General features: G+C 39.2%; 1 protein-coding gene across 4 annotated transcripts in view; it reads right to left on the reverse strand.

Moving 5' to 3' along the window:
- Nucleotides 1–7,895: 7,895 nt before the first annotated feature.
- The window catches only part of LOC109037065 (uncharacterized), a 108,355-nt gene continuing 94,141 nt past the window's right edge, over nucleotides 7,896–22,109 (reverse strand). For all 4 annotated transcript variants that reach the window (XM_072300970.1, XM_072300979.1, XM_072300962.1 and 1 more), the window contains one exon: nucleotides 7,896–9,802. In XM_072300970.1, coding sequence (XP_072157071.1) covers nucleotides 9,647–9,802 — 156 coding nt within the window. In that variant the 3' untranslated portion in view covers nucleotides 7,896–9,646. The remainder of the gene's footprint in view (nucleotides 9,803–22,109) is intronic.

Consider the following 22,109-nt stretch of genomic DNA (forward strand, 5'->3'; position numbering starts at 1 on the left):
TTATATCAATGTGTTGAATACTCTTCGGGCCCATATTCGTAGAAAACGCCCCGATATGAAGGAAACGTGGATCCTTCACCAGGACAACGCTCGTCCACACACGTCCATTCTCACGCGCGAATTTATGGAGTCAAAAGACATGGTGATCCTCCTGCAGCCCCCCTCCCCCCCCCCATTACAGCTTGGATCTCGCGCCTTGCGATTTCTGGCTTTTTCCAGAACTAAAAAACGCTTTACGAGGTACAAGGCTCAATTCAGTTGCTGGCATTAAAGCCGCAGCTCAAGCTTTTTTAGGAACTCTCACTCCCGAGGATTTCGTAAAAACAATTTTGGTCAAATAGGAAGAACGCTTAAGTCTGTGCGTCAAAGCTGGAGGAAAGTACTTTGAAAAAGAAAGAAGAAGCTTAGAATTGTCAGATAAGGAGCCATAAAGTATGTACATTAGAAATACTTATTTTGTTCATTTCTTATAATACACGCATCTAATTTTTATACTTTGTTGGTTTGTTTGTTTACCTACCCCTGAAAAAATTCCTAAAATCTGGTAGGGGTCCACCCAACACGTATCCGAAAAAAACGATGTATCTTTGTCAATTTTTGACAAAATGAGCTTGACAAGGGCTCGTTTTGTAGCTAGTGAGTTGATCTAAAGAACCCCGCAAATTACAACTTGCTAGCTTTCTTTGTTGGCTTAAACGGTGGACCGATGCGAAACTTTTGAGACAGCCTTTGTAAGTAATTTCAATCCCGAAAAACCATCAATTTTTCGTATAAAATCGAAGAAATCAAAGTATGTCGACTCCCTGACGTGAAAATTACATTCTACGTGTAGAAATACTTATGTATCGATATGCTGGAGAAACCATGTGAGGACACAGTCAGAAGTCTGCGGCAACATCAATTCAGCAGAAAAACGGCAAACATTAGATAGGATTTTAGCCGCTTTGCCCGCCTATCCTCACTACTTAGAAACCGTTCCTACACTCATCTCACAATTTTTCTCAGAGCTTTGGATTATTATTAGCTTCCATTTAAACCCCGGTTCGGCTGCCCAAAAAGCAAGCCGTTTTTGAAGGGTTCTAGGAGAAATTCGTGATATTATCGGCTCTCAGGGAATCACACCATGGCTAAAATTGGTGGTATAAATGTTTGAAGGCTCAAAATAATCGTATTCAAGAAACTAAGGCATTGAACTAAGGAGTCAATTTCTTCTTAATAATATAACGGAATTTACTATCAGTGATTTAGCTATCATAGCCCCAGAATACTTTTAAGCGCATTTATTTTCAAGAATCTCGACGAATTTTTTTTTTTTTTTTTTTTTTTTTTTGGGGGGGGGGGGGGGGTAAACAACTCAAGAGACGCTGTAGTTAGAAAATATAAAGAATTTTCGATTAGAACATATAACAAATGTTTAACTCGTTCAGGCACACCGTGTATTGTATGGAGTACTGCTGCTATTCGACACCTTGTCTTCAGGTCAAAATTCTGACAGGGAAGCCCCTTACAAGAGACGAATTTTTTGTGATTTCTCCCAATTTTTTCTCCGTTATATAATTGAATTGCTTGTTAAATGCTAAGGTCAATTACAAATATATTAAATTGTAATTTATACATTTCATTTTTTCCCCTTCATTTTATTTTTTGTACGGAGAGGTCAAGGTTTTGTTTCTTTCTTCGAATTTCGAATACTGTAACTTCTCTTCTATTCGGCCGATTTTTATGAATGAGACCTCTTTTAATCCGTGTTTTAACGTAGAGTTAGGAAAACATTGCTAAGTACACGCGAAACAATTTTTTTCTTTAAGATTGGACGAATCCTAGCGTGACGGTGAAATGGTTAATCAAGCGTAAGTAATATGGTGAGGGTCCTGGCGCGGCGGTCGCCGGGCTATTGTTCATCTCGAGACGCTGACGCATTGGTCAGGCGCGTGGGGAAGAGAGGGGTAATACTCCTCCTCCTCCCTCCCTCTCATGTTTCTGGCTATTTTTCAGTTTATTTTTCCATGGGATGCCAGGATGCTAATCTTCCCTACCACCATGTTTTCCTCAGAGTATGGAATATCCCCCCTTTCAGAGGTGGTGCCGTGCTTCTTCGCCGAAACAATACATTTTTAAACATTTGAAATTATATTTTTCCGCTTTTTAAGTATCATTGTTACTATTCTCATCCATGTGTTACTGTAATTCCCCCCCCCCCCCCATACTCATGTTTCCGCCTATCTTTCATTATACAGGGTGTCTCACGAAAAAGGAGCCACCTTGAATATCTGCCGAACGCGTCGGAATTTTGAAAAACGGTAGAAGAAGTGTTCGTTTATATCGAGAGGGACACCTTTTGGCGTATTTAACATTTTCCTAAACCACGGGAGGGGCGCGGGGCGGGGGGTGCCCCACCCGTAAGTCGAACTTTTCAAATGGCACCCCTACTTTTTTATTTCAGAAATCAATTCTACGCAAAAAAAACAAGCCGCCCTACCCGAACCGATTGTAAATCAGACAATTTTTCAGTTATTTGCAGAGGTTGAAACATTTTTTTCATGCTCTATTTAAAAATTCCCCACGACCAATGGAATTGCCGTTGTTCAACCAGTTGGAACGTTATGCGGCAACGTCGAAATGAGCCGCCGTCACCGACGGCCAGCGCATATCTCTCCCCGCGCTGAACCGACTGAAATCCCGCGGTACCGCGTCGCGCCGGTAGATGCCGCGGGTATCGCCTTGATTATCCTGTTTTCTCCCGCTCCCGTTTTTCCCGGAGAAATCTTAAGAAGAATTTAATTTTATGTTCTCACCCTGATTAGGGTATGTAACTTTTGCTTTTGCTTTGCCCAGCTTTTTTATCATTTGTTTTCTAGTTGGTTTTTTCTGCTTTATTTTCACGTCTCTCATTAATTGGATTGGCATGGCTCTAACTAGGGTCCCCTCTGGGTTCATGTCCAATTCGTAAGTATTCGATCTCTTGCCATAACTACTGGCTTCCAGTAGTCACTCACCTCTCGGCTCAAGCTCTCACTCTCCTGCTGGATTCCAGCAGCTAAGTAAGTATTTTCTCATTAAAAGTTTTTCCTGCTGGTTCCCAGCAGTGTTTTATTTTCTCTTAAATAGGTTTTTTTTTTATTTTCGGTTTTCCTACTGGATTCCCAGTAGAGACTTTTCCCTCTGGTTTCCAGAGGTGCCGCGTTTTAGTTAGGTTTTCTTTGCTCTCATTAAAAGGTCACTTTAAAATTCGTATAATTTCATTTAGTTTCTTATTAAGGCTCTTCCAGCCATTCGTCAGTTAGTTTTCTTGGCCTTCCGCCTCTTATGTAAAACTTCTTTTCAATCAACTCATTCCTCTCTTAGTATTTTTTTTCGATCACGATCTCGCCTCAAAAAGTTAGGGAACCCAGACTCGTTCTGAAGCCGGCTCCGCGCAGCCTGGTATCCTTTAACACAAAAAATCATACAGTCCACACCTCTCAGTTATTTTTTTTTCGATCTTTTATTTATTTTATTATTATTAATGGTTTGTCCTGCCCGACAGCCGTATCAAACCAAACTCTCCGTCAAAAAAATTCTTAAACATTCCACATTCGATTTAAAAAAAAAAAAAAAAAAAAAAAAAAAAAAAAAAAAAAAAAAAAAAATCTGCTGCACTCGAAATCTGGAGCACGCGGAGCCTTTCTTTGTGACATTAAAATTCGTTTTAACCTAACATTTCCGGGGGGCGCTCATCGGGAGGGAGGAGTAAGTTTTAGACAAGAATTATTATTCTTTTTTCTGGAGCATAACAAACCGTGTCCATGAAGAAACAGCTAAGTTGAAAAAGAACGCACCGCGGAAAAATAGCGTCCTCAGAAAGTATCAAGGTCCGGCTCAAGTCATTGACCCCCCCCCCCCCCCCCCCCCCGAAAAAAAATGTAATCCATTTTTTTTACTTAGCTGCTTCTTCACGAACACGGTTTCTTATGCCTTAGAAAAAAGAATAATAATTCTTGTCTAAAACTTACTACTCCCTCCCGATGAGCGCCCCTCGGAAATGTTCGGTAAAACGAATTTTAATGTCGCAAAAAAGGGCTCCGCGTGCTCCAGATTTCGAGTGCAGCAGATTTATTTTTTTATTTTTTTTTTATCGAAAGTGGAATGTTTAAGAATTTTTTTGACGGAGAGTTTGGTTTGATACCTACGGCAATTCCATTAGGCGTGGGGAATTTTTGAATAGAGCATGAAACAAATGTTTCAACCTCTGCAAATAACTGAAAAATTGTCTGATTTACAATCGGTTTGGACAGGGCGGCTTGTTTTTTGGCGTAGAATTGATTTCTGAAAAAAAAGCAGGGGTGCCATTTGAAAAGTTCGACTTACGGGTGGGGCACCCCCCGCCCCGCGCCCCTCCCGTGGTTTGGGAAAATGTTAAATACGCCAAAAGGTATCCCCCTCGATATAAACGAACACGCCTTTAACCGTTTTTCAAAATTCCGCCGCGTTCGGCAGATATTCAAGGTGGCTCCTTTTTCGTGGGACACCCTCTATTTATGATTTTACAAGACCACTTTTCACCTTTTCAAAAGAGGATTTAACTTCATCCATCTTGATAATGTCGTAATGAGGCTGATGAAATTAGATATTTCTGAATAAATCGAGATAAATCATCATAACACTTGCATAGTCATGGTAATTTAATAAACTGCATAAACCCCACAAAACTTTCAGCTTAAAGGGGTAAAGAATCCGGCCAAAGTCATAAACTTACTGAGCCAAATTGTCTTGTTAGGTACTTCTAAAAGGATATGAAGAATTATACAGGGTGTTCGAAAAGTCCCCTCCCCCCCCCCTCTAACTTTTGACCTAATTGAGGTAGAGGCTTGAAACTTGGTGGGTGTTCTTACATCAAAGGGAGCTACTTTTTGACCCCCTCAAAATTTTGGGGGGCCCCCCCTTGGGGGGGTTACGGACCCTAACTTTTTTTTTTCAAATGGGAAGACCCCCTTTGTGATACCTCGTTCGAAAGAGCATAGAAAAAGAAAAATTTTCGCGCAAACCCGAAGTCATTAGGTATCTCAAACCGTTCCAAAATGGCGGCCGGTCAAAGTTCAAAATGGCCGAAAATTGGCACCTCTGCTATTTGCGCATGGATTTGCTTGAAACTCGGTATCTGGGGGTATTTTGGCACGAGAAAAACGAATTTGACGTTAGATTTTTAAAAAAAAACCCTAATTTTTCAAAATGGCCGCCGGTTTAGGCTCGAAATTTTGACAAACTCGATTTTTTGCCGATGGATTCACCTGAAATTCGGTATCTGGGGGTATTTTGACCCGAGAAGAACGAATTCGACGTTAGATTTTTAAACAAACCCTCATTTTTCAAAATGGCCACCGATTAAAGTTCAAAATTGGCAACAATTGGCAACCTCGACTTTTTGCCGATGGATTCGCCTGGAACTCGATGTTTGGGGGTATCTGGGTGGGAGAAAAACGATAAGCTGAGAATCCAGAAGCTGAAGCTTGAAATTTAACAGGAATCCATCGGCAAAAAGTCGAGGTTGCCAATTGTTGACAATTTTGAACTTTAATCGGCGGCCATTTTGAAAAATGAGGGTTTGTTTAAAAATCTAACGTCGAATCCATTCTTCTCGGGTCGAAATACCCCCTGATACCGAATTTCAGGTGAATCCATCGGCAAAAAATCTAGTTTGTCAAAATTTCGAGCCTAAACCGGCGGCCATTTTGAAAAATTAGGGTTTTTTTTAAAAATCTAACGTCAAATTCGTTTTTCTCGTGCCAAAATACCCCCAGATACCGAGTTTCAAGCAAATCCATGCGCAAATAGCAGAGATGCCAATTTTCGGCCATTTTGAACTTTGACCGGCCGCCATTTTGGAACGGTTTGAGATAATGACTTCGGGTTTGCGCTAAAATTTTTCTTTTTTTATGCTCTTTCGAACGAGGTATCACAAAGGGGATCTTCCCATTTGAAAAAAAAAGTTAGGGTCCGTAACCCCCCCAAAATTTTGAGGGGGTCAAAAAGTAGCTCCCTTTGATCTAAGAACACCCTCCAAGTTTCAAATCTCTACCTCAATTAGGTCAAAAGTTAGAGGGGGGGGGGAGGGGACTTTTCGAACACCCTGTACTTCACTGTAAATCGAATGTAGGCCCCTTCATTTATGAGTGATGCAACAGTCATGACGTGTAAGTATGTTTAGCCCTTGCAGGAGCCCCCTTCCTTACCTATTTGCATTTTTATCAAAAGTAAAAAAAATAATCGGTATGGATTGATCGAAGCCTTCTATGTGCTCCAAAATAATATGAATCAAATATTTTATCGCACAAAGTCCAATATTAGTCGATTCAGGTCCTACAAATGCTTTTGAAAGAGCATGAAAAAAAAAACTCAATCGGCTGGCTAAAGTCCAGTATTTTTCTTGAGAATAGTCTCCTCCTTCAATGAGTGATGCAACAATTGCGACATTTGTGTGTGAAAAGCCCTTGCAGAAGCCTTTTTATTTCACTCAGCTAAATTTTCCTAGGAGGTGTATTTGGCGACGATGCTGCCTCCCACCCAGCAAGAGTTTTATCATCAAACTTAAAAATGACAGAGTACGCTATATTTGAATCTCAACTCAAAGTTTCCACTTCTAAAGTATTTAAGAACTGAATTGATTGGTTTACTCTGTTGATCCGAGAGATTTATATTTATGGTAAAACTTAAGATTAAAATAAAAATAAGTTCAAGACAAACCACGATGCTATTTATTTTATGTATAATTAAATTACTTACATGCCAAAGCTTTTCGATACCCCAGGTCCCATCATCAGGGCTTACATAAGCAACACATGCAAAACTACAAAGAAACTACAAAGCAACTAAATAAGCAAAGTGAGGAACTACATGGTAAAGGCAATTACACAGCAATTTCGAGATTAAATATAAATTAAATAAAATAAACCATTCATATAATAAAAGTTAAAATCATTGATAAGACAAGTGATGAGTAAACAAGTCAATATATACATAAAATGAATAGCATCGTGGTTTGTCTTGAACTTATTTTTATTTTAATTTTAAGTTTTACCATAAATATAAATATTTCAGATGCTACTTGTCCAAAAATGTTTGTTTGATCCGAGAGAGTTGATGAGAATCCAAATAACCCTATTGAGCATTTTGATTGAATACAGTAACGTACGGAACAACGTCTGCACCCTTCTTGGCAATAAGAACATTTAAAGAAACAGCATTACAGTACGTGGACATACTACCGGAAGCATCTGAAAGTATCTTAAAATCGTTTCATGTGGATGAACAGAAAGTTGGGGTCCATTACCTCCCGATCAGGCCCCCTCGAAAATTTTAGGGGGGCTAAAAAGTAGCTCCCGTTGACCTAGGAAAATCCCCCAAGTTTTAAATATTTACCTTAATTAGGAAAAAAGTCAGAGGAGGTGAATGGGTTTTTTAAATCACCCTGTATTTAGAGAAAAAAGTGAGGAATCGCATGCTTAAAAAAAAAAAAGAATCAAGTAATAAAAAAAAGAGAAGAATAATATAGCCACTCAGGGAGTGACTAATTTATCCTTTAGTCAACTTTTTTTCTAACTTCAAAATACCTAACGAATCCTATTGGATGTGTTTGAAGACCCAGTCTAACTATGGTAAAGGAAGACTTCCTGCAGGGTCTCAGGATGTGAAAATGGTGTTGGTCTCCTACATTCTACCCTCTTTTTCTTCAAAACAACCACCACAAATATTCCTAAAATCCTACTCCGAAAATATTATACTAAATGTCTCTAGATGGCTGTAGGCACCTCTACTGGAGTAAAAGCCACTAAAATAACAAAAAGAAGAGGAAGAAGAGGAAGAAGAGGAAGAAGAGGAGAAAGAAGAAAGCGGTTGGGTATTATAAAATTTACATGGACCATTTGTTCAAATATTTATTCACAATTCAATAAAACGTTGTTTTAAAATTATATTTTCTATACATATCTATAAAAAATAATGTTTTTGTGTTCGATTCAGTTTTCTCAGGTAAACAAATTGTTAACCCATCAGATTTCCCTGGTAACAAGTGAAAAAATTATGACCACTTTTTTCAACTGAGTTGCTAAAAATTGAATTTTTTGAAAAAATAAAAAAGTTTTGCTTTGCACTACTACTTTTCTTTTAATTTTTTTTTCTTTTTTTGGGGGGGGGGGGGGCAATTTGTGGACAACGAAGCTGCTGACTGTTGTTTTAAATACTCGACCACCATGCTCTCCTGAGATCTGATGTGCATTACTTAAATTTTGAGACAAAGAAGGTGTTTTTAAAAAAGAACAGATTTGGAGCACAGAAAAATAACATCGCAGTGCTGCGCCTAGCAAATTTCCGCCCAATTCTTCAACACAAAAATATTTCGAGATAACAAGTTGAATAATCACGATAAAGAGATTTTCAAGGGCTTTGATAAATGGAGGCACTTCCCATAGGTCACTGCTTAGGACTCAGCAGCAACATATTCGTAGTAAGAGACACGCAATAAACACTAAGGCTACACTGGCCACTGCCAAGAGCGGTTAAAAAAGTGAGAACATAGTCCCATGAGTTTTATGGTGTGAATCTATCTTCCCATAACAAGAGTCATGGCACGGTAGGTAGAGTGTTGGGCATGTAAATGGAGTGTTCCTGGTTCAAAATGTCCCAGGAAGGCATGAATTTGCTGGTTAAAATTTGCTCCAAACAAGTAGTATTAATGTCAGGGGTATAATATGGATCATTTTTCATTAAAATGTATAAATAAAGTAATGCCCCAACTACCCGATGCTGCAGTAATTTAACGAACGGGAGACTAGGAGAATGCACCAAATCTCATTAAATTGGTATGCACCCAAAATTTGATTAGCTGAACTCATCTTTGACATTAAAAAACTCAAAATCTAAGTTAAAACTGGGGTTTCAGGGGGATCCACAAAATACAATGTTTTGACTTTTTTAGAGCCTGAGGCACTCACACTCCTCCTACCTAAAAATCCAGTTTTTAGCCTATCAAACTGTGGGTACTGTGGGGATTTTGTGCAAAACCATTGCCAAAATGCAGGATAAATGGTTTATTTCCCAGAACTTGGGGAGGGGGAGCGGGCTGTAGCCCGCCTAAAACGCACTTTTGGAAAAAATTTCATAAAGGAAAAAAAGTCTCATTATAACCCTAAGAACCGGCTCCTGCAGTTTGGCAGTTTAGCTTTGAATCATCCTGAATTTTTCCTTTTTTTCAAGGAAACTTATCCTTGTTTTAAGCAAACATATTCTTGTTCCAAGAAAACTTGGAGTACTCAATAATTAAGAACACACATCTACTACATTGAAGAAAACTCAGTTTTTTTAATCTTAGGACATGTTTCTTGTCAACACTTCAAAAATAGTCTTCTTAATTTAAGGTGGCGCTGCCTTGAATTTACGAGACTTTTCTTTGAGCGAATTTTCTTCAGAATATCCGATGCTCTTTGTAGTCATTTTGGATCTAATGCTAAGTTTGAGACTTCAACACTAGGAATCTATAAATTTTAATATCACTAGTGAAAGGATTTCATTACCAGAAAAAACAAATGACCATGCTTTTACATACTTTCAAAACTATACATTTTCCTGGAGGAAAACAAATTTGACTGCTCTCAAAACTGATTGAAGAATAGCTCTAAATTTTCCCGGAGTATTTGAAGCTTTTTTCAAAATCTTGCTCTATTTTCTTGAAGAGTTCTATTGAAGAGTAAGGCAAGTTGGTATTCAAAAAGTTGATAGAATTTTTATCACACATTCGAATCAATGTGAATGTCGAATTCATCAGATGAGCCTGGAGAAATAAAATAAAAAAAAAGAAACAAACGATTATTAAAACTTCTTACATATAATACTTCAAATAATGTACCCCCACCCCCTCCCCGCCTTTCAAAGAGCCGTATGCAAAAACGACATTTTTCGCCCCCCCACTAAAACTTATTCAAACTTCGTCTATCAGTTACTAATACTGGAGCGCTTCTCTCCCCAAATTTTCAGACCCCCAAAAAATTTTGGGGGGGCGCTAGGGGGGGTGGAAGTCAAAACCTGGGACCCTCGATATCTTTCGAACGAAACAAGATATTGAGGCCCGGTTTGGACGAAAAATCGTCTAAAATTGCATACTTTAAGATTCTAAAGGTCAAAATCCCAAAATTAAATTTTTAACTTAACTTATGTGCTTTTTTTCAGTTTTTGAGGAAAACCAATTTCTTTTAAACAGATTAAACTGAAATTTCACATTTTTTGATTTGAACCAAAACCAGTTTTTTAAATTGTTCGTCTTTTTCCGCATCCAACGAGTGGTCGTATAAGCTGGGGAACCGAACGGTTCCGGAGTTATGATCGATTGAAGTTTCCGCTCAACGCGCGCCGACCGATTTTCGCGCGCAAAAAAGTCGGATTTGACTGTTATTAAATCAGATTTAATGTTCAAACTGAGCAAAATGCATTATTAGGGACTCTTGAGGGTCGCTGAGTCCAGAAATTACAGATACTTCCAAAAAATTCACGTTTTTAAAATTACAGCTCCGTACAGGACCACTGAGCGGCCGGTTGGCGCTCAGTGGGCCTCTAAAATAGCGCTACGGAGCTGTAATTTTAAAAACGTGAATTTTTTGGAAGTATCTGTAATTTCTGGACTCAGCGACCCTCAAGAGTCCCTAATAATGCATTTTGCTCAGTTTGAACATTAAATCTGATTTAATAACAGTCAAATCCGACTTTTTTGCGCGCGAAAATCGGTCGGCGCGCGTTGAGCGGAAACTTCAATCGATCATAACTCCGGAACCGTTCGGTTCCCCAGCTTATACGACCACTCGTTGGATGCGGAAAAAGACGAACAATTTAAAAAACTGGTTTTGGTTCAAATCAAAAAATGTGAAATTTCAGTTTAATCTGTTTAAAAGAAATTGGTTTTCCTCAAAAACTGAAAAAAAGCACATAAGTTAAGTTAAAAATTTAATTTTGGGATTTTGACCTTTAGAATCTTAAAGTATGCAATTTTAGACGATTTTTCGTCCAAACCGGGCCTCAATATCTTGTTTCGTTCGAAAGATATCGAGGGTCCCAGGTTTTGACTTCCACCCCCCCTAGCGCCCCCCCAAAATTTTTTGGGGGTCTGAAAATTTGGGGAGAGAAGCGCTCCAGTATTAGTAACTGATAGACGAAGTTTGAATAAGTTTTAGTGGGGGGGCGAAAAATGTCGTTTTTGCATACGGCTCTTTATCCGCCATCATGGATTTGGGGCACCTCATTTGACCTGGGGGCTTTTACGGCTTCTTATATGAAACCTACAACCATGCCACCATAAGAAATTATATGCCTCACACGACAATAAATGTACATCTTAAATTACTTGAATCCTAGATGGCCCTAATGTAGCCACTGTTTTGAATTTCAGGCATTTTGAGAGGTTTCGTAGGGTAGGACCATGGTCAATTTTTAGAATGTTGTTTGGAATGACCTATTGATGGTGTTTACATATACATGGAGACCTCGAATTATCGGATCGCGATTTAACGGATTCCGCGATTTAACGGATTCCGCGATTCAACGGACTCGACCTCCGGTCCCGTGAAATCCGATAAATCGAGGTCTTACCGTGAGAAGGGTATTATGTAATTCGTCCGGGTTGACCCTGAAACATTTATATTTCGTATTTCTTTCCGACTAAAAGTTCTTAAAATAACCCTGTAAATTAAGGTCCGCGAAAAGGACGACGGTTCAACCTTATGGGAAAAGTGAGCTCGGTTACATCGGCTGATTTCTTGATATGTTGCAGGTCTTAACCTACCGATTAAAAGTGTCAATGGGCGTTTCTTCCTATCTCAAAGTTTTAGCCCCCATTTTGGGGGTCAAAGTTGCCAATTCAACGTATAATGGTAGTTTTGACACCCGGGTTCATTGGTCGCCTTTAAGATTCTTTAATGGTTTGTTGAGTCTATTCAATCTTCTGAATAGACTAGAGACTATCCGATCTCAAAAACTGAACAACTTTGCCTTATGGGGAAGGAGGCGGGGGGGGGGGGGGGGGGGTGTTTACGCCACCGATTTCAGCATCGGCGAATCGCATTAAACCGATTCTTTCGGCATGTTTAAGAGATTTTTTCATGCAGATTTCGACAGCATCCTGGAAGGTTGACTGAGATGTAGCTCAACATATACCCCTGGTGGAGGGGGGAGGGGGGGGGTGTAACGGGGCTAATTTCCCCCGTCTCAACGCAGAATGCAAAGACAGGTTTCTGAGGCCTCACGGGAGGAAATCTCGGGAAAAAAGATCCGCCGTCGTTACTTCACGGTGCCGGATAAACTGCGGTAGGATGCCTAGATTCGGGCGCCATAAAAAAAAACCGGCGCGGAGCGAAGCGGAGCGCCGGTTTTTGCGGGGGCTTGGCCCCCCCAAAACGCGCGCGCCGCGCGCGTCTTATCAGGGTCGTCTGCACATCTAGTTTTCCTTCTTCTTAAGTGTCCCGCGCATCCACCGCGGGAAGGAAGTGTATTTCCCGAAGTGGGATTTTTGTAGTCATAAAATCGTACGTCTGTAAGTCATTGTGTAATCGATAGATTTTTTCCAGATATTTCCTTTCCTTGGGCCGCTGTGCCACGAACAGTTCTTCCAAAAACTTTCTTCACCCTGTGCGACGCGCAGTTTGTCCAAAATCTTCCTTCCCCGGAACTACTGAGCGACGAGAAGCTTGTTCAAAAACTTCTTCCCCCTGACCCACTGTGCGACGAAAATTATGTCCAAAAACTTCCTCCCCCTGACCCACTGTGCGACGAAAATTTTATCCAAAAACTTCCAGCCCCTGACCCACTGTGCGACGAAAATTTTGTCCAAAAACTTCTTCCCCCTGACCCACTGTGCGACTATCAGCTTGTCCAAAAACTTTCTCCCCCGACCCACTGTGCGGCCCTGCTCCGGCCGGCTCCCCTCATGCCGCGCACCCCTCGCCTAAAACTTTCAAACCTCGCCATTTTTAAACGGATCGGCCGATTTAGCTCAAATTCAATACCAAACCAGTCCTAAGGGAGAACTACCACCCGTAAAAATTTCAGCTCAAAATATTCATTTTCGCTCGAGTTGTCGGGTGGACAAGATTTGACCTCCCCCCACTTTCGAGCCCCACCCCTCAAAATCTATTGCCTAAAATTTCAATTTTTTTTCGCAGGATAGTAGTTCTAATAGGTCTCTACTAAATGCAAAAAAATTGGTCAAAATATCTTTCAACGTAAGAAAGATATAACTGCTCAAACATCGAAAAATCTTAAAAAGGCGGAAATACATACATACATACATACATATATACATATATACATACATACATACATACAGGGTGTACCAAAAGTCCGTCCCACCCCTGCTAACTTTTGAACGAATTGAGCTAGGGTAATGAAACTTTGGGAATGTTCCTATCTCAAAGGGGACCATCTTTTGGGGAGGTCAAAATTTTGGTCCCCCCTTAGGGGCGGCGCGGGGGGCCCCCAACTTTTTTTTTCAAATGGCAACCCCTATCTTGTGATACCTCATTCGAAAGAGCATAAAAAACTAAGAATTTTGGCGCAAACCGCAGATCAATATCTTAATTTTTGACCGAGTTATGATAGGTCAAAGGTCAAATTTGACCTATTTTCAAAAAATCATAACTCGGTCAAAAATTAAGATATTGATCTGCGGTTTGCGCCAAAATTCTTAGTTTTTTATGCTCTTTCGAATGAGGTATCACAAGATAGGGGTTGCCATTTGAAAAAAAAAGTTGGGGGTCCCCCGCGCCCCCCTTGAGGGAGACCAAAATTTTGACCCCCCCCCCCCCCCAAAAGATGGTCCCCTTTGAGATAGGAACATTCCCAAAGTTTCATTACCCTAGCTCAATTCGTTCAAAAGTTATCAGGGGTGGGATGGACTTTTGGTACACCGTGTATATACATACATACATAAGTAAAGAGTTCACGGTTGTAATAATTAATAATTAAACAAAAATCACGAGTACTTTCCAACCTTTTTATTACATTTTGCAATCTTCACACTACATTTTAAACACCGACGTTTCAGAGACAATTTTCTCCATCTTCAGGGCAGACGAACTTTATTCATAACTGAACGAGGAAAAAACACAGAAACCCAGTCCAGTCGCAGCAAGAGACCAGTTTAACGATAACAGGAGACATGACAAACATCAACACAAACAATAACAATAAGCCCCCGCCGCAGAGAGGTAGTAGGTACTCATACAGAATGAAAGTTTTCAGAGATTAGAAAAATATTCCTCAAAGTGAGCAAACTCAGTTCTAGAATTTATAGCATTTTGGTTATTTAAAATACATAACCCCTCCAAATTCAACCTAATCTGTTCATTCCTCTCTCTCTTCAACACCCTGGTGTTATTGAAATCAAAGGAATGACCCTTTTCTCTCATGTGTTGCTTTAGCGCTGTCACCTCATGTTGATTAAACTTATGCCCATCCAGCCTTTTATGCAGATATTGGGATGACTGCCCTATATAGACGCCCTGACAATCTCCACACGGTATCTCATACACCACTCCTGACAGCTTTTTAGTTGGGATTTTTGACTTCAAACAAGACTGGAAATTTTGTAAATTTGATTTATTAGAAGTGACTAAAGTGTAGCCATGCGGCTTTAACACGTATCTAATCTTTTCTGAGCAGGAGGAAACGTACGGACATACAACAAATTCGGTTTTTTCGAACAATTTTGGAGGGGGAAAGCCATTATAACAAAATTTCACTACATTCTCAAATATAGAGTTGACAAGGTGCTTGGGATAACAATTTTCAAATAACAATTTTTATTTTTTTTTTTTTTTTTTTTTTTTTTTTCATTAGGAAAACCTATCATCTAAGGACATTGTAAACAGGTTTTTGACTTTTGAATCACAGCGAAATAATAAAAATTTTGAAACAACTAAGCATAAGCAAAAAGGAAAAATAAAAAATGTTATTAATCATAATGTAGCTACACTCCAAAACAAATTTAAGGAATTTTTTACGAAATGATTAGATTGGGTGCTTAATTTAAGTGGTATTGAGTTACCCCATGAAGTGTTAAGTGTGCTTTCATTAGGTCCAAAATTTTGTGTTCCCTTTTATGGAAAAGCTATGAAGAATAATCTCACCATGGATATTTTTGCTCATATCGAATCAAAGATTAAATATCGTGACAGGAATTGTGCCAAAAAAATACGTAATGTTGTTGGCTCTATTTTATTTCGATTCAATAAGGGGTACAAATTTATACAGGACAGAAAATTGAGTTTGGACCAAAAAGAGTTTTTCAAAATATTGTATGACCAAATGATCAAAGCAAGGAAGTTCTTAAATGAAAATAAAAATTTGTTAATTGTGACTGCTGATAAAAGTGACAAGACTGTGATCATTGAAAAAACCGTTTACAGAAATAAGATGTTGGATTTGTTATCAGATTCGAAAGTGTATAGGAAAATAGGGAAATGCTTGACATTTACTTTACAAAATAAAAACAACGCCCTTGTAAAAAAATGGTTCCAGAACAATTGGATAGGCAAATCCACAATGCAGAGTTTAACAATTCTAAATGCAATCCCTTGTAGAATATATGGACTTGTAAAGATCCACAAACCTGGAATGCCATTGAGACCAATAGTGAGCTCAATAAATAGCCCTTTTTATAATATGTCCAAATATTTTGGCAATATATTGGAAAAAGTAGTAGGTAAAACTGGCCGTACAGTCAAAAATTCGTATGAATTTATAGAATTTCTAAAAAGCCAAATTCTCCCTGATGACTTCGTTTTAGCATCGTTTGATGTCGAATCAATGTACACAAATATTCCCATAAAGTTAGCTTTGAACGTTATCACGGAAAAATGGCCACTAATTGCCCCACATACAACCTTACCCAAAGAGCAATTCCTAGAGGGCATTAGGGCATGTTTAGACTCAACAATTTTTAAGTTTGGAGAAGATTGCTACAAACAGATTAACGGACTAGCGATGGGTGGACCGGTGAGTGCCAGTGTTGCCAACTTGGTTATGGAATATTTTGAAGAAAAAATGTTTGAAGTTTTTCCGTATAAAATGTTATTTTATAAGCGCTTTGCGGATGACATAATTCTATGTTGTCATAAGGACGATCTCAATAGTATTTACCAATTCTTCAACATGTTTTCGAGTAACATTAAATTCTCAATTGAATATGAAGCCAATAATGCCATAGCTTTTCTGGATGTTCTTGTTATAAAACAAGGGAGTAAATTTGTTACATCGTGGTTTACAAAACCTACTTTCTCGGGCAGATATCTGAATTTTTTGTCTGCACAACCTCTCACTCAAAAAATCAATGTAATTAAGAATTTAGCAAGACGCGTATGCCTACTTACTCATCCCATGCTCCGCAAAGAAAAAATAAGGGAAGCTAAAAAATTGTTATTTGAAAATTGTTATCCCAAGCACCTTGTCAATTCTATATTTGAGAATGTAGTGAAATTTTGTTAAAATGGCTTTCCCCCTCCAAAATTGTTCGAAAAAACCGAATTTGTTGTATGTCCGTACGTTTCCTCCTGCTCAGAAAAGATTAGATACGTGTTAAAGCCGCATGGCTACACTTTAGTCACTTCTAATAAATCAAATTTACAAAATTTCCAGTCTTGTTTGAAGTCAAAAATCCCAACTAAAAAGCTGTCAGGAGTGGTGTATGAGATACCGTGTGGAGATTGTCAGGGCGTCTATATAGGGCAGTCATCCCAATATCTGCATAAAAGGCTGGATGGGCATAAGTTTAATCAACATGAGGTGACAGCGCTAAAGCAACACATGAGAGAAAAGGGTCATTCCTTTGATTTCAATAACACCAGGGTGTTGAAGAGAGAGAGGAATGAACAGATTAGGTTGAATTTGGAGGGGTTATGTATTTTAAATAACCAAAATGCTATAAATTCTAGAACTGAGTTTGCTCACTTTGAGGAATATTTTTCTAATCTCTGAAAACTTTCATTCTGTATGAGTACCTACTACCTCTCTGCGGCGGGGGCTTATTGTTATTGTTTGTGTTGATGTTTGTCATGTCTCCTGTTATCGTTAAACTGGTCTCTTGCTGCGACTGGACTGGGTTTCTGTGTTTTTTCCTCGTTCAGTTATGAATAAAGTTCGTCTGCCCTGAAGATGGAGAAAATTGTCTCTGAAACGTCGGTGTTTAAAATGTAGTGTGAAGATTGCAAAATGTAATAAAAAGGTTGGAAAGTACTCGTGATTTTTGTTTAATTACATACTTACATATATACATACACATATATATACCATATATTTTCGTGATCTACGACCCGTGATCGGTGCTCTTCACAAGGTCTCGGGTCTGGGTCCGACATCATGGGAGAATGCAATAGTGTATTTTCTTCGGAAAATACACTAAAAGGGAGTGAAATCGAAATTGAGAGAGAACGGAAAACTTATAGAATCAAAGGGAGAGGAAAATTGAACGGAGCTCGGTTTGATGCTGCTGAGACCGCGCACCACTACTTCGCTCTACTTCTGAAGAATTCGAAAGCATTCTTCCAAACTTTACAAAGATTTATTAAACAATAAAAGTAGGATGAGATTTGGCAACATTTTTCCATGCGTATAAAATGATTCTCACTTATTTTTTAACTTCCTGACTGAAACTAGCCGGAATCTACTTAAAAAAACACATGGTGAATATTCGTCTCGATAAAATGAATCGCTTCCAAATGCTAGGGTCTGCGCTTGCCTTATCAGAACCCACAAAGAGATGCGCCTCAGCCTGGGAACCTCTATCTGTAGTTTCCTCGAAGGATAGTCCTCTCCTCTATGGCGACGCTCAAGAGGGAGATGCACCTCGGCCCAGGGGCCGAATTTCGTCGGTCCTTCCACCGTAATTAAATATACTTAAGAGGGGCCGATAAAACACGTAAAATTATGTCCGCTGACCTTTCATTATCAGGATGAGGTAAAGAAAATTCACTTCAGATTGACTTTACAACTTTATAGTAAGGCGTGCAAAATTCGCAGGAGAGGCGACTAACAATACTTCCTTCCTCTATTTCAATCTTGAGCTGCATCTCAGTCGACCTTTTAAGATGCAGTCGGCCTCATTGGCATGAAAAAGTCTCCAAAACATGGCAAAACCGTCGGTTTGATGCGACTCGCACAAGCTACTTTCGCTGTTCACTTTTGGTCGTGAGCTTCGCCCCCCCCCCCCTCTACCAGGGGTTTATTCTGAGCTGCATCTCAATCGACCTTTCAAGATGCAGTCGGAATCATTTGCATCAAAAATTCTGCAAAACATGCCGAAAGAATCGATTTAATGCGACTCGCTGATGCTGAAATCGGTGGCGTAAACACCCCCCCTCTTTCCCCATTAGGCAAAGTTGCTCAGTTTTTGAGTTCCGATGGGCTATAGCCTATTCAGCGCCACGGTGCTCCTGAAAGGGGCTTAAATCGGAGTTGGTCGTGACTTAAAAATTTGAGCTGGAATGATAAGAGGAGCACCACCAGATACTAAAAACCATAATTTCGAAATCGGTTATCGGAGCTCCTGGAGAAGTAATCGCGATTTCGTCATTGGTTTTTTCAGGCTTTTTTCGGAAAATAGACTCATGTAGGCCAACTAAATTCCCCCTTGCCCCATTTCTTCTTGGATTGATCTCCATTTTTAGTATGTTATTTTCTGGTATGAAGTACGACTTTCCTGAAATTTTCATGACCGCTAAATTTTTTTGGCTCTCGTTACAACGTTGCAAAGTTTCAAATTTAAAAATTATGGATTTTGCGAAAAAAATTGTGACACTGCCCCCCCCCCCCCTGCTTATTCTTCGGTTGGTCTGAATGTTCAGTAAGTTATTCTCCGATTTGAGGTGAAAACTTTCTGAAATTTTCATGGCCGGCAAATATTTTTCCCTCTCGTTGCACTTTTGCCAAGTTTTCAACTTGAAAATTTTAGGTTTGGAGGTGACACGATGACATGGGCCCATGTCTGAATGAATCGATCTGAATTTTTAGTATGTAATTCTTCCGAATAAGTAGCAAATTCCCTGAAATTTTCATGACCGGAAATATTTTTTACTCCCGTTTTTCGAACTTTAAAATTATGGATTTGACCATAAAATGCGCTTGGGCAGGATACCTAGCAGAATCGTCTTTATTTATGAGTAGGTAATTTTACGGAATGTTTTGATAAATTGTCCCTTCAAGACTGTAAGATTGCCTTTTTGCCGTTTTACTACTTTTACTCAGGATAAATGTACCTATACTGCATCTTGCTGCAATTGCAAATGCTGGTTCTTCTTATTTGCTTTAGCAGCGTCCATTCGAATATAATATGAAACGCTATCAGTTTGTGCACAAGCACCAGAAAGACTAACTATAACTTTTTCTCGTGATTCGGCGTGATACAGCACCGTGTCGGTCAAAAATGTAAAATTATGAGGAAACTTACCTCCCGGACCGAGGAAGCAGATGGTTTTATGGAAAGGCAAGGAAGCGTAGCTCTGAAGGATTTGGTTAACAAAAAGTTTGCAGACTGCTTTCTGTGCCCAGTTAATACATTCTGCAAACCTTCATCCCCCCCCCCCTGAGACCATTTGAAAATTAATACTGCATTAAAAAAACGGGACACTAAGAAATGGAACACCTCTGGATTTCCAGAGTAGTGGATGGTCAATACAATATCAAGAAAATTAAGATGGAATTAATTTTGAAACCGGCTATACTTCAAAAAGTGGAAACAAAAATTATTTCTTCAATGATGAAAATAAAGAGTGGAAAAATCTGCCTTAATCTGCCAGAAAAGAAACCCGCTTGAGAGTGCAGGAGTCATCTTCCATCTGCAGAGGAATCGGAGGGCCCAAATCCAGGACCCCTCACCTTGCGAGAACCCCCAGCAGTTTATTACTAAATGAAAAACTAAAACTCACCTACTCATGGATGGAAAGGCTAGACATTCGTATATTTTACCCTAAAAATCGTGTATGAAAGTTCCGGACTCGCCTTCCCTCAGCAGAGGAATCAGAGGGCCCGAATCCAAGACTCTTTACCATGAGAAAAACCTCAGAAATTTCTTATAATGAAAAACTATAACCCACCTATTCAAAGATGAAATAGGGACAAACGTAAATTTTTCCAGTGCATATGCACAAACTGATAGCGTATCATATTATATTAGAATGGACGCTGCTAAAGCGAATAAGAAGAACCAGCATTTGCAGTTGCAGCAAAATGCAGTATAGGTACATTCATCCGGAATATAAGTAGTAAAACGGCAACAAGGCAATCTTACAGTTTTGAAGGGACAATTTATCAAAACATTTCTTAAAATTACTCATAAATAAAGAAAATTTTGCAAGGTATCCCGCCTAAACGCCATCATACACACATTCAGTGTGACATCACATCTCGGTATAGTTACAATATCTCGAAAGTCGAAATGTGCCTCGATAAGCGAACACAAAGTTCGTTCAAAGACTAAGTAATATGTCATGAGCTTAATATATTATCAATTCTTGTGAATGTGGTCTTAAACGTTTTGGAAAATGACTAGCTTTCATAATTTTACAGTCCCACTGATTAATGTTTTAGTTTTAGGCTAGTTTTAGCATTCTTCCATCAATTGTTCGTTTTGGAGGTTATGTTTGTTTACGGGGGCACATTTCGACTTTTGAGATGTCGAACCAACAATAGCGCTCCATGATGTCACCACTAAATGCGTCTATTTTATGGTCAAATCCATAATTTTAAAGTTCGAAACTTGGCAACGTTGAAACGGGAGTAAAAAAAAATTTCCGGTCATGAAAATTACAGGGAATTTGCTACTTATTCGGAAGAATTACATAGTAAAATTTCTGATGAATTCATTCAAACATGGGCCCATGCCATCGTGTCACCTCCAAATCCAAAATTTTCGAGTTGAAAATTTGGCAAAATTGCAACGAGAGGGAAAAATATTTTCCGGCCATGAAAATTTCAGAAAATTTTCACCTCATATCGGAGAATAACTTACTGTACATTTAGACCAACCGAAGAATAAGCAGGGGGGGCCAGTGTCACAATTTTTTTCGCAAAATCCATAATTTTTAAATTTGAAACTTTGCAATGTTGTAAAGAGAGCAAAAAAAATTTAGTGGTCATGAAAATTTCAGGAAAGTCGTACTTCATACCAGAAAATAACATACTAAAAATGCAGATGAATCCAAGAAGAAATGGGGCAAGGGGGAATTTAGTTGGCCTACACGAGTCTATTTTCCGAAAAAAGCATAAAAAAACCCATGACGAAATCGCGATTACTTCTCCAGGAGCTCCGATAACCGATCTCGAAATTGTGGTTTTTAGTATCTGGTAGTGCTCCTCTGAACATTCCAGCTCAAATTTTTTAGTCACGACCAACTTCGATTCGAATCCCTTTCAGGAGCACCGTGAGAGGATAGAATAGACTCAACAAACCATTAAAGAATCTTAAAGGCGACCAATGAACCCAGATGTCAAAACTACCAATTATACGCTGAATTGGCAACTTTGACCCCCAAAATGGGGGCTAAAACTTCGAGATAGGAAGAAACGCCCATTGACACTTTTAGTCAGCAGGTTAAAACCTACAACATATCAGGAAACCAGCCGATTGAACCAGGCCCACTTTTCCCATAAGGTTGGACCATCGTCCTTTGCTTACATGTATTTGAAACTAGAAGAGCAGGGGAGACGAGGGGGAGCCCCTGGAAATCTACTTGGCCTCCCTTTTAAAAGTGGTCGCATTTAAATTGCAGGAGAGCTCTGGGAGTTTTAAAAGCTGAAGAAACAAATAACAAAAGCGAAATTTGGGGGAGCACTTCTTAACAGCGAAATTGGGAAAACAAACATATGAAACACATCCCATGACAGTGGGCAGTGTTTCTGCATTTTCACTGAAGAAACCAATTTTGCAGAGTAAACGGAGGATTAGAATGTTCCAAAAAACTCGAAACTCGGAAATAGGTGCTCCCCAGGCTGTAATCTCTTCTTACGTCTATGAATGAAATCTATGCAAAACGTCGATCTTAAACTTAATTTTTTAGGGATCCTGCACCAACTCTAAACATTTAACCTGCAAAGTCTCTAAAAGG

The sequence above is a fragment of the Bemisia tabaci genome, chromosome 1 (assembly GCF_918797505.1).
Source record: "Bemisia tabaci chromosome 1, PGI_BMITA_v3".
In the NCBI taxonomy this organism is placed as follows: Eukaryota; Metazoa; Arthropoda; class Insecta; order Hemiptera; family Aleyrodidae; genus Bemisia; species Bemisia tabaci.